Source organism: Homarus americanus, unplaced genomic scaffold (assembly GCF_018991925.1).
Source record: "Homarus americanus isolate GMGI-L3 unplaced genomic scaffold, GMGI_Hamer_2.0 scaffold21914, whole genome shotgun sequence".
Classification (NCBI taxonomy): Eukaryota; Metazoa; Arthropoda; class Malacostraca; order Decapoda; family Nephropidae; genus Homarus; species Homarus americanus.
This window is the reverse complement of record NW_024719665.1, coordinates 3,323,166-3,336,731: the sequence shown is the minus strand read 5'-3', so window position 1 is coordinate 3,336,731 and position 13,566 is coordinate 3,323,166. Positions and strand designations below refer to the sequence as shown.

General features: G+C 45.6%; 1 protein-coding gene across 1 annotated transcript in view; it reads left to right on the top strand.

Annotated features, from left to right (window-relative positions):
* The window catches only part of LOC121860244 (nephrin-like), a 45,121-nt gene that overhangs the window by 28,024 nt on the left and 3,531 nt on the right, over positions 1-13,566 (top strand). Inside the window, exons 6-15 of the mRNA XM_042357332.1 lie at positions 845-1,031; positions 2,227-2,339; positions 5,354-5,456; positions 7,628-7,797; positions 8,174-8,303; positions 8,692-8,828; positions 10,537-10,718; positions 11,515-11,679; positions 11,933-12,040; positions 12,149-12,293. Coding sequence (XP_042213266.1) covers positions 845-1,031; positions 2,227-2,339; positions 5,354-5,456; positions 7,628-7,797; positions 8,174-8,303; positions 8,692-8,828; positions 10,537-10,718; positions 11,515-11,679; positions 11,933-12,040; positions 12,149-12,293 — 1,440 coding nt within the window. The remainder of the gene's footprint in view (positions 1-844; positions 1,032-2,226; positions 2,340-5,353; positions 5,457-7,627; positions 7,798-8,173; positions 8,304-8,691; positions 8,829-10,536; positions 10,719-11,514; positions 11,680-11,932; positions 12,041-12,148; positions 12,294-13,566) is intronic.

Below are 13,566 nucleotides of genomic sequence, written 5' to 3'. Positions count from 1 at the left end.
CCTGCTGCCATATGTGACCAAGTCCCAGGTTACTGATCTGACTTTCTGCCTCATTTACACATAAGTGCAGGGTCTCAATTGTTCCTCTTACCATTGACAACACAACATACATATATTGTTTCTCACTCTTGATCTTTTTTAATTTTTGTATTTCTATGTTTTTATTATTATTATTATTATTATTATTATTATTATTATTATTATTATTATTATTATTATTATTATTATTACTATTATTATTATTTTATTATTTTTATTTTGTATTTTTTATTATAAATTTTACTTATCTGAATTATTATTATTATTATTATTATTATTATTATTATTATTATTTTCATCATTATTACATTTTCACCCCCAGGCCCTGATGTGGGTCAGTGACCTGTGCCCTGGTGGGCTAATCCCCGTAAAACAAAAAAAACAAAAAATAAAAATAAAAAACACTAGACACGAATGCAACACTTCAGACACTAGACATTATTGCAACACGTGTGAGGAACATTAACTATCGTCTCGCTGCAGTGACGGATTAAGCTTAGTAGGGGCCTGAGGCACAGATCAACTTGGGGCCCCCTACCCTCAAGGTATATATATATAGCAAGAATAAAATATACCAAAATTTATCAGTGATTTCATCAATATTAAGCTTCTGCAAAATAACACATTTAATGTTCATAAGAGACAGAAAATTGAGACGTTGCTAGGACATCGTTGAACGAAGTTCATGTTTTATATGCTTCAACTTCGAGAATGTTTGGATTTGGGGGACCCTTAGAGTCGGGGGGACTGAGGCCAGTGCCTCAAGTGCCTCATGGTTAATCCGGCACTGTCTCCATGTTAACAGTGCCGGTGAAGGAGGTGCGAGGGTGGGTGACGCCGAGTAGTGTGGAGGCGGGAGAGACAGTGGCCCTCACCTGTGAGTCTTCCCCCAGTCGACCACTGACCATCATCACCTGGCACTCACAGGGGATTACGGTGCAGGGAGCCACCATCCGTCACTCTCCTGGACTGTTTGGGGCTACTATTACCAGGTAGGTGGTCTGACGCCTCCTACGGGGCCACAACCTCCTGCAGTTCAAACAGTTTACTTGTCTTCTCGGTGTTAAGAATGACAATGTAAGACGAATCAATTTATATATCAAGAGATGGCCAGCGGGCATGGTTCATTTTCTCCTTAAAGTACATTTATTATGATTAGCAAAAGGTTTCAGTACCATAATTAATACACTTATGCTTACGGTGAAGAACTGACATGAGGTTTAATATAACTATTTACACTATGAAAAACTATCAAGAGTTGGAACTACGATTTAAAAAAACACGGGACCAATTAGCCCTCCTTCGTTTATATTTGATTGTGGACGAAAATATTAATGGCAAACAAACAAACTCCCAAACTGTTAACTGGACTCGCTTCTTCCCCTCTTTTCCCTCGGCGTCTTCCCTCATTCTTGCTAATCCACTACCTTCCCGCATTCTTCCTCCTCCACTCTCTTCACACATTCTTCCTCCTCCACCATTTCCACCCGCCTCACCTCATATAACCAAGCTTTCTCTTGACTTAGTTAAACAATTAGACTGTTCATAATTACATTGGTGAGCCACAAATGAGATCAAAGTAAGGTTCACAATTTAATTTTATCTCCATCCTGAGGGGAACCTTCAGAGCGCTGTGCTTATCAGGTTACCCCCCAAAAAATATAAACGCCCCTTCACTCATTTACCCACTATATTAAGACGATCATTGATGACCTTACTAATGAAGCATACCCTCCTTCCCCCCTCACTACCCTCCCTCACCCCTCACACCCTCCTCACCCCTCCACACCTCCCTCACCCCTCCACATCCTCCCTCACCCCTGCATCCCCTCCCTCACCCCTCCACCATTCCTCACCCCTCCATCCTCCTCACCCCTCCACCATCCCTCCACCCCTCCCATATCCTCCCTCACCCCTTCCCTCACCCCTCACTACCCTCCCTCACCCCTCCCTCTCCCTCACCCCTCCACTCCCTCTCCCTCACCCCTCCACTATCTCCCTCACCCCCTCACTACCCTCCCTCATCCCTCCCTCCATCCCTCACCCCTCTACCTCCTCACCCCTCACTACCTCCCTCACCCCTCACTACCCTCCCTCACCCCTCCACTACCCTCCCTCACCCCTCACTACCCTCCCTCACCCCTCACTACCCTCCCTCACCCCTCACTACCCTCCCTCACCCCTCAGGTCAGAGCTGTTGTTGAGGGCCGTGACGGATGATGACGGGAGAGTGGTCAGCTGTGAGGCCCACAACGGTCTGGGTGTCACCGTGACGACTAACATGACTCTCAACGTGTTGTGTGAGTAGCGACGTTTCTTGTTTACTTCGTCAGAGGCAGTTTGGTGATGGTGAGAACCTGTCAGTGTGTGGTATCTCCCTCACCTCAGTCTCTTCTCAGTGTTTCAATTACTTTTAACTTGAGATTATTAAATACTAACTTCTTACCTTCTGCCTTTACCGTATTAATGCAATATTTCTTTACTCGATTTTAACCCAAGATACAATTTACCTGTTATGCCTATACATGTGTGTGTGTGTGTGATGACAAGCTGTAATGCGTGAGGGTGGTTGAGGATGGTGGTGAGAGTGATGAGTGAGGGTGATGCTAAGGGTAGTGGTGAGGGTGGTGGTGATGGTGGATGGTGAGGGTGGTTGGTGATGGTGGTTGGTGATGGTGGTTGGTGATGGTGGTAGGTGATGGTGGTTGGTGAGGGTGGTTGGTGATGGTGGTTGGTGAGGGTGGTTGGTGAGTTGGTTGGTGAGGTGGTTGGTGATGGTGGTTGGTGATGGTGGTTGGTGATGGTGGTGGTGATGGTGGTTGGTGATGGTGGTTGGTGATGGTGGTTGGTGAGGGTGGTTGGTGATGGTTGGTGGTGATGGTTGGTGATGGTGGTTGGTGATGGTGGTTGGTGAGTTGGTTGGTGAGTTGGTTGGCGATGGTTGGTGATGGTGGTTGGTGAGGGTGGTTGGTGAGGGTGGTTGGTGAGGGTGGTTGGTGGTGGTTGGTGATGGGTGGTGATGGTGGTTGGTGACGGTGGTTGGTGATGGTGGTTGGTGATGGTGGTGGTGATGATGGTGGTTGGTGGTGATGGTGGTTGGTGATGGGTGGTTGGTGATGGTGGGTGGGGGTTGGGTGGTTGGTGATGGTTGGTGAGGTGGCTGGTGATGGTGGTTGGTGGGGTGATGGTGGCTGTGATGGTGGTTGGTGATGGTGGTTGGTGATGGTGGCATGGTGGTGGGTGGCTGTGAGGGTGGTTGGTGATGGTGGTTGGTGATGGTGGTTGGTGGTTGGTGATGGTGGTTGGTGATGGTGGTTGGTGATGGTGGCTGTGAGGGTTGGTTGGTGGGTGGTTGGTGATGGTGGTTGGTGATGGTGGTTGGTGATGGTGGTTGGTGATGGTGGTTGGTGGGTGGTTGGTGATGGTGGCTGTGAGGGTGGTTGGTGACGGTGGTTGGTGATGGTGGTGGTGGTGGTTGGTGGTGGGTGGTTGGTGATGGTGGTTGGTGAGGGTGGTTGGTGAGGGTGGTTGGTGAGGGGTGGGGTGGTTGGTTGGTGATGGTGGTTGGTGATGGTGGTTGGTGATGGTGGTTGGTGATGGTGGTTGGTGAGGGTGGTTGGTGAGGTGGTTGGTGAGGGTGGGTGAGTTGGTTGGTGAGGGTTGGTGATGGTGGTTGGTGATGGTGGTTGGTGATGGTGGCTGTAGGGTGGTTGGTGACGGTGGTTGGTGATGGTGGTTGGTGAGGGTGGTTGGTGAGGGTGGTTGGCGATGGTGGTTGGTGATGGTGGCTGGTTGGTGAGGGGTGGTTGGTGACGGTGGTTGGTGACGGTGGTTGGTGATGGTGGTTGGTGGGTGGTGGTGGTTGGTGACGGTGGTTGGTGATGGTGGATGGTGATGGTGGATGGTGAGGGTGGTTGGTGAGGGTGGTTGGTGATGGTGGTTGGTGATGGTTGGTGATGGTGGCTGTGAGGGTGGTTGGTGACGGTGGTTGGTGATGGTGGTTGGTGATGGTGGTTGGTGAGGGTGGTTGGTGAGGGTGGTTGGCGAGGTGGTTGTGTGGTGGTTGGTGAGTGGTGAGGTGGTTGGTTTGGGTGACGGTGGTTGGTGACGGTGGTTGGTGATGGTGGTTGGTGATGGTGGTTGGTGAGGTGGTTGGTGACGGTGGTTGGTGATGGTGGATGGTGATGTGGATGGTGAGTGGTTGGTGAGGTGGTTGGTGATGGTGGTTGGTGATGGTGGTTGGTGAGGTGGTTGGTGAGGGTGGTTGGCGATGGTGGTTGGTGATGGTGGTTGGTGAGGGTGGTGGTGGTTTGGTGACGGTGGTTGGTGATGGTGGTTGGTGAGGGTGGTGATGGTGGTTGGTGAGGGTGGTTGGTGATGGTGGTTGGTGACGGTGGTTGGTGACGGTGGATGGTGATGGTGGATGGGTGAGGGTGGTTGGTGATGGTGGTTGGTGATGGTGGTTGGTGAGGGTGGTTGGTGATGGTGGTTGGTGAGGGTGGTTGGTGAGGGTGGTTGGTGAGTTGGTGTTGTTGTTGTTGTTGTTGTTTTTGTTTTTTGTTTTTTTTGAGAAAGGAGGGGTGAAAGAAGATTAGAGGTGGGGGAAGGAAGTTATAGTTAAGAAATTTAAGAGGAGGTAAGAGAGGGCGGGCTAACCGCCCTGCTGTAGGTTAGTTAAGCTAATAGTGTGTTAGGGTTGTGTCAGCCTACCCTATCCCATTTATGGGTTTTTTGAGCGCCGACCCTACTGGCGGATGCTGGTCTAGGTAGGTTGTCTATTGCCTGGCCGTATAGATCGGGGGTGGTAATGGACCTTTTGAGATTTGGCATCTTTTTAGGAACAATGTATGGTTGTTGTTGTCTGGTGGGAGGGTGGTGGTAAGGGTGGTGGTAAGGGTGGTGGACGAGGGTGATGGACGAGGGTGGTAGAGGGTAATGGACGATGGTGGTGGTGAGGGTGCTGTAAGGGTGGTGGTGAGGGTGGTCGTGGTGGAGATGGGTGGTGGTGAGGGTGGTGGTGGGGTGGTGGTGAGGGTGGTGGTAAGGGTGGTGGTAAGGGTGGTGGTGAGGGTGGTGGTAAGGGTGATGGTGAGGGTGGTGGTAAGGGTGGTGGTGAGGGTGGTGGTAAGGGTGTTGGTGAGGGTGGTGGGTAAGGATGGTAAGTGTTATGGCTGGATGTCCCTCCTAATGCCAATCCACAGGCTGGGGACAACTGGAGGCAGGGTCACAGCTCCAAGAGGTAATCAAAAACCACCCGCCTACCTGTCTCAATGATATACATTATATACATTGTTTATGGAGGTTTTCCTTACAGACGGCCCTGTGTGGGTGGAGGAACCTGCCAGGGTGGTGGACGTGGTGGAGGGTGAAGACCTGATCGTGAACGTAGTAGCCACGGCCAACCCACCCCCCGTCAGGTAGGTCCTGCCATCTTGTTGCAGGTGCACTAACCATCGTAGTGATTACCCTCATCATGGACGTGGTCATTAAGATGCCAGTCAAGATCAACCTGTCCCCCGCCCCCCCCCACCAGTTAACCCCCGCGTTTAATTCAAGTCATGGGAGGCGACCAGAGCAAAAGTTACAACTGTTAGAAAACACAGCCGCCGCTCTTTCCCCCGTAAGGCACATTTTACTATGAAGTGGAAAAAAATTAATTAAATCCTCCACCAACCCCAGTGACATCTGCACCTTTCTCATCAAGGGGCTTTCGCATGCTAATTATAATGAATTTTTCATCTCTGTCCGCTCACATCCTTCTGAAATAAATATGCTTTCCCTGTTTCTTTTAGTGTCAGCCTCGCCCGCCCAGACCACCTCAAAATAACGTCTTCTATCACTTCTGTTTAATTAACGCTGTTGTATGCCAGTATGGGCATACTCCATAGACATATTAGAGATGGTCATACTTCGCTAACATTATGAGTCTACAGGCTGTCGTAACAGACATGGTTTACACACAACTCCATTTACTGTATCATGGGGCTGCATGCATCACCTGCCCCTCCTTCACTACTGTCATCACCCACACAATAGTTACTTAAACCATACCATAAAGTGTACACCCGGGTATTGTATGTAAATTCCCGTGAGACAGGTGGAGGTGATGGCAAGATGGGGGTAAGGGTAACATAATACAACCTATACCACAGATATCAATGATTAACCAACTAACTCATGATAATAGTCTAATATCGATTAAATAGAAACGAAAGAGTTGAGTAATTATAAGTTGTCAGAGATCAACGAAGTATGACTCACACACTAAATTAACTTGTGGAAAGTTTGACGGTGATGTAGTGTTCACATCCTTAGTTTGTGTGTCTTAATTTTAATTAATTACTACACAGTAAATTTTATTTCCATGTACAGGTATACTTTAACATAAGACCCTTAACACTACTTAACTCCTTCACTTTGGGGACGCCACTTTTAATATTTAACTGACAACACCAGACGATTTTATTCAGCTCAGAGGGGAACCCGCGCACAACGGGTTAAATACGTCACAGACAAACATTACAGAAACAAATAGATCGGTAGTTACCACACTTCTATCATAACCTTGGCCAACCAGAGCTAAGATTTAAGGCTGACAGGTTGACAGGCAGCCGAGGGAGCGTCTACGCAGGCCAGGTGGTGACTCATCCTTATGACATTTAGGACATCAAGCGCCTCTATTGTTGCCTGGTGGTCACTCACCCTCATTCCCTGGACACCAGGCATCCTCTCAGGCCATGTGGTCACCCGCAGGCCCTCAACAATTTTTAAATCCTTTCAAGTCCAGTGTCGCACTTAGGTGTTTTATTCTGGGTAAAGCCAGACAATTTTATTCAGCTGAGAGACACCCCGGCCTCTGAGAGGGTTAACGAAAGAGATATTTGCCAAATCTTTTCACCGTGGCGTCCCCTTGCTAAAGATGTTTTTTTAAGGATTTGGGGTAATGCAGGTTTTGTAAAAAAAAAAAAAAAGGAAAAATTCTCTGTGGCAGGGAGTTCCAGGGAATGCTAGTGTGGGTTATATATAGGCAGAAGTTGTACATAACGGAGCTTCAACAGAATAGCCTCGGGCCCTCCATAAGCTCTCGTAGGCCGATGGAGGGTGTGTGGTGGCTGCACTGTTGAGTATCTATTAAATGGGCAAAGCAGTGAGATATACCAGCATATGTGGAATGGTGGAAAGTTTCTGGAAAATTGATTATTTCATTTTTTTCTGCACTCGATGGAGGAGGCGAAGTGTCACACCCATCCCACAGAGGACAGTAGTGCTCCAGCTGGGAGGATCATTATTATTTTATTACTGTACGTCAGTGAAGGTAATTCATGGTTAAGCCAATTAACTATTATCATTATCACGATTAATATATAATACAGTTATGGCCATCATTATTTTCAGAAATCCCACATTTAATGAAGTCCTCCTTCCCACCCCACCCCACCCCACCCCACCCCGCCTCGCTCCCCTTCCCCGTCCAAACTGGGTTAATGATGTTTGTCACAGCCAAGTCTGTTCTTATCAGTGGAAATAAACTCTTGTTTTTCAAAGTAGTATGAAAAAAACACACGAAAATCCTCCTGTACACATACAGTTACACATGGTGGCGAGGACCGCAGAGTGTGGTGGGTGTTGACGGAGACACAGGGGCCGAGGGTCAGCTCCACCTGGCCAGGGTGCACCGCCAGGACGCCGGCAGCTACTCTGTCACCGCCACCAACCCGAGGGCCTCTCTAAACTCCTCGTTTACCATCAACGTGCTCTGTAAGTGTGTGTGTGTGTGTGCGCGTGTGTGTGTGTGTGTGTGTGTGTGTATGTGTGTGTGTGTAATTAACGTTATACAAGAACAAAAATCCCAAGAGTTTCCCCACAGTTTACCTAAGAAAAAAAATATTGAAGTGATAACCGTGGTAACATGTTCTTTTTACCACCATGCTATTGTACTATTCCAGATGATACTAAATGTTACATAATACTTCCTTGAGATAAATGTATAGTATATATCAGGTGTCTACAAGAGAGCTCAGGTTCTCAACTGGCTCAGCCATGTTAATATTGTTATTATTATCCACTCTGTATCTGTGTTTTTCTGGCTAAATAAGCTGTTTCAATTCAATTCAATTTAATGTGTCACTCTCAGACGGGCCCGAGGGCGTGGAGGCCCCTAAGCGGGTGACTGTGGACGAAGGAGACACCGCTACTATACTCTGTTCAGCCCTTGGCAACCCCACTCCCAATGTTACCTGGATGAAGGACAGCAATAACACCAGGTGAGGAATACAAGTATGAATACATCAGAAGCAGAGACGCCAGAGATATAAGGTAAATAACATAACACCCAGGTTACTTGACATAGCTCCCTAGTTACCTGGACTAGGGACTTGAAAAACTACGTTAACGCCAACGGTGAAATATCTTATAGTTAGTTACCCTCACAACCAACACCTGGGCTCAGTCTATCGTCAACCACCACCACCACAATGCATAAATAATATCAGAAACATGAAAGATGATTTTACATTTGATCTATTTTTTTTTAGTAAAGTTTATAACAACAATTAAACAAACATTTGGCCGTGTATAAATTATGTTAATAGTCTAACATATAATAACACTAGATACGAGGAGTTTATGCAGTAGTAAAGTTTGTGCCGGCAGTGAGGTGTGGTGGGGCGTGGGGTCTGCCAGGCTGGTGGTGGAGCGAGTGTCCAGGCAACACACAGCTCTCTACAAGTGCCACGCCTCCAACACTGTCTCTTCAGCCCCCTCTGTGACTACTGCTCTCCTCGTCTCCCGTGAGTTATCCCCACGCCTCACCCTCTCCCTTCATCTAGATTTTGTTTAATTATGTTCATGTGTCTAATTATCACAGAAAATTATGATATTCCAGCACAAACGATAGACACCCTAGTCCCGGGTTACTTATTACTAACATAGGTGTCCTACAGGCAGAACAAATACCTTGATAGAAGCTCTGTAACTTCTGTACATTACTACCTTTCGTACTTCCCATGACGGCGTTAGACTGGCTGCCTTGTGTTATATTTTTCACTGATTTTGTTTATTATTTTCAGCATTAACACAGTATATTCTTTCACAATAAATATGAAGAAATGTCAAACCAGAATTACATAAAAACATTAAAATTTCCTTCAAAACTCTGATATTACGTTCACGTGACGGGCAAGTCGAAGGGAATGACTGAAACCCGCCTTTTGACGCATTCAATATTTATTGATGTGTGTCAAAAGGCGGGTTTCAATCATTCCCTTCGACTTGCCCGTCACCTGAACTTCCTTAACTAAGGCGTTTACAGCCAAAACAAGTGCGGGTCAATGCGAACCAGTATGGTGTTCCAAGGGACAATAGTACTGTGTAAATTGTTCCAGCACAAAACTCGGCCAGGATTGGGAGTCGGTGTTCACCACAGAGGGATGGTCCTCACAGGTAGCATGAGAGGATATACACTGGTTACTAAACAGCTGCATCACTCTGGTCCTACATGTCTCAGTTCACATAAAATTCACAAATTCAAAAGAAATTTCTGATGAAAATTTTTGGTGAAAAATTATCAAAAAGAAAACAGATTTTAATCAAATACTTGTAGATTCCTTCATTGATAAGAAAAAAGTAAAAAAATATTTGGTAAAATCGCTGTAGATTTACAAATAATAATATAAAGGAACAAGGAACTTTTGGAGCCATAGGTAGAACAGCCACTAGGAGGGAAACAGTCACGAGAAGGAGTACAGTCACTAGAAGGGGAACAGTCGCTAGAAGGGGAACAGTCACTAGAAGGGGAACAGTCGCTAGGAGGGGAGCAGTCGTTGGCTGGAGGGAGGACCAGAGATATTGATGCTATAATGTATTACTGGGCTTTAACAACTTGAGTCTATATACCGTGTACGCGTAGTCTAGGTTAGTAAATACAGGAGCTGAGGTGACGCTTTGCTACAACTATGAGTAAGGCCGGTAAGTCTTAAGCTGAAAACCACTGAAACTGATGAAATCGGAACCTACAGTAGGACACCTTGCTCGTCTGTGTAAATACGTCAAAATCTGAAGGATATTATTAATTCTTTCTGCCTGTACGGGAATGGATTATAGGTTAAGTAAAAAAAAATATGCGGAAGAAACTGAAGATATTGAGAACAAATTTTACCTGCTGAATGTTTCCGATTTTTTTCTGAAACTCAAGGTTGGTGACTTCTGAGGGAAATAAATGAGAAGAGGATCCAGAATAGATCGGCAAGTCCTCCTGAGAAATTATGTTGAACTCCCAATTTAAATATTTACAGATCTCTGTGGCTTAAGATCTAATACATTTCTCGTTGAGACATTTCCTGTAAGATGTTTTTTGTTTCGTGTTTACTGTGGAGGTGATGTTAATGCTGATATATAAATTGATATCCATTGAAAATGTACACACCATTCACTACAAGTGAAGCACTTCTGAGCCAGGAGTGATGGTAGACGTGACCTTATGTGGCACTGTACCTTTAGAAGCACCCTGGCTGCCAGTGTACCCGGAAGAGGCGATCGTGCGGAGGTGGCTGGCTCCAGTAGGGGGCAGCACACAACTTCAGTGTCGCGTCATGGCAGCTCCTGCACCCACCTTCAGATGGACCTTAAACAATGATCGAGTCCTACTGAACAGCCACAAATACTTCGTCCCGCTCCCACAGGTAAGGTGAATGTGTTTATCTTTCCTAAATTAGCGTCAACAATTTGCTTTAGTGAGTCAAGCTACAGTGCATGCGAAGTTTCCAAGCTGACGACACATGGCGCAGAGAAGTATGAATTGAGAAGAATATTTTTGTTGGGTGATATTAATTTTTATCTGCACATTTTTACACTTCTTCCCATTTATTGTAGGGTAGTCGGAAACAGACATACACACATTCTTTATTCACTCGTTATCATTCATCCGTTCTCACTGGTGTAACAGATTGTTCCCCTCCACAAAACGGCCTCAGATACATCACTGGTTTCATCCACTCAGTCTAGGTAAGCCACCACTACAGATCACTAGATGCTACACTCTCTGTTCCTTCGTACTTACCGCTGCTCTTTCCCTCTCTCGTCAAGTGTTCCTCCCATCCTTCCATATTATTGGTATTTTACTCTCTCTCTCTCCTACCAATCTTCCGCCTTCCTTTCCCATATGATGGCCATACAACCTTAGGATTGTAGACCATGCAATACTCTGCCTTAACACTTGTTACCCTTCCACGTCCAACTACTGTGTTAGTTCTTAATATTTTTTCCTCTGCACTCTACAGCATTCTCACAAAACTATCATATACAATTTCCCTCTTTATATATATATCTCAGCAGGAATCGAGCCCGGGACCTCAACGTGCAAACAGGAACCGCTACCACGGAACCACAAGGGCAACAAAAGTTATTATTGGCTTTGTTGAGTGATCTTGTGGGCCGGATTGTGGTAGACACACGGTAATAGTGGCGTGGTATTTACAGCTTGTGGACGGACTGGTGGAGTGGTGGTCGGTGCTGGAGATAAGGAAGGTGACCGTCAGGGACTACACCTACTACACCTGTACGGCGGTCAACACCTTGGGCTCACTCACCATTAACCACACTCTCAGCCCTCCCCTCGTCCCTCACCCACCGACACACCTCCAGGTAAGCTAACTTCTGCACCCAGGCTCTAAATTATATCATTATCAACCCATTTTTAATGTGAGGAATTTAGTTACGTTTAACTTTGTATAAAATGCTTTTGCTATTGGTTGTCACTACACTATTTATGCACCCTGTTACATTATGGTATCTCACTGCTGAATGTTATCGGTTAATTACAACACCCGCAATGATTCCTTGACAATTTAGGAATATGATAATATGTTTGTCTTAGGCAACCTCCCCCCCCCCTCAGGTGACGACAGTAACAGCCAGTTCCGTCACCATTTCGTGGGTCAACAACGATACTGAAATACTTGGTTATACTATACGATATCAAGCAACTGGTATCCCGGGCTATCAGGTGAGTAAAAGGATATGTTGGTGTCCCTCTCGATATATTGTTTAATTCTGGTGCACATGAATCATACCATCAACAAGAAAGAGTTTAGAAGTATTCTGTCTCCTTCAGTACGCGGAGGTGACCTGGAACAACACTAACGAGGCGGAGGTGGACGGGCTCACACCTGGCACCCAGTATTACTTCACCATCCAGACCTACCACCACCACGGCCGCTCCCACTTCACCTCACCAGCCGTCGTAGTCACCACGCTGAGTAAGTATCAGGACCGCCTGGAGGTTCACTCTTATTTGTAAGACAATAAACCTTTACGATGTCTAGTGCAGTGCCAGCCACGTACACAGTGAGCTGTAACCACACTTTTCCTAATGGGTAGTCATGCTTATAAGTCCTCAATAAAAAAAAATGTGACCAAGTCCCAGGTTGCTGATCTAACTTTCTGCCTCATTTACACACAATTACAGGTCATTAAAAATGACCTGTGCCCGGGTGGGCTAATGCCCGTAAAAAAAAAAAAAAAAAAACTCACTAGCAGTCATCGTTACCACACTGATTAAGTACTAAGACCTACTGGAGCTTCATCAGTATCTCTCACAAGACAAACTTGAAAAAAATGTAGTTCTCTTTGTGAGTAATAATCTATAATCCTCATAGAGGTCTCCCCAACACAGCACTCTCAAGGCCACACTTCATCACCTGTTCTGTAATTCCATCGTGCACGCTGCTACCAATGTTCTCCCGTACAGTACAACAGATGTGTTAGATTTATTTAACATTAGATAAAATAAAACAAAAACATGCGAGACAATTACCAACCAATTAACTTACTTTGGATTTAAAGTTAATTTATATAATTAACCTCAGTGAAATAATTAACATAATTCACTGTTCAATCCATTTACATTATATTAACTACACTGTTGGTAGCCAGAAACTATATACAGCATACTGCTATCACGAATTACAACAACAGCCTCAGAAATGAAACCTAAATCCGCCCACGCAGCGAGGACCACTGTGGCAGCTTCAGCCAGCTGTGCTGTGACAATGGCTGTCTTGTAATGTTTATTTTAGGTCGTCTTAACTGGAGTTTTTCCTGGAAACAAGAGACATGCTCTAGTGAGTGAGCTGCAAGTATCGGCAGAGGAGTGAATGTTTTCAATTTAACGAAACAATTTTGGGGGGAGACAGGAGAAAAAAATATTGTATGAAAAATTTAAATGGATTAGTGTGTTATGAGACGCCTGTGAAGAGTCATGAGGGGAAAAAAAGACATTAAAGGCTTCTGGACTTTATAAAAAACAAACATCCAAACACTAGTTCCCTGGCACAGAAAAGTGTTAACATAAACATATAAAAACATGTCAATTCTCCAGCTATTCTCGAGAAATAAACAAAAAATGATTGAACAGCTGAACGGGAAAGTGGTGGTCGATTGTAAATAAATGCTCAAAACGTTTACATATCCGGCAGGTGTACAGGTACGGTTTTGCCCTCATCCGCTACCCCTCATTATTTTCTACTTAGT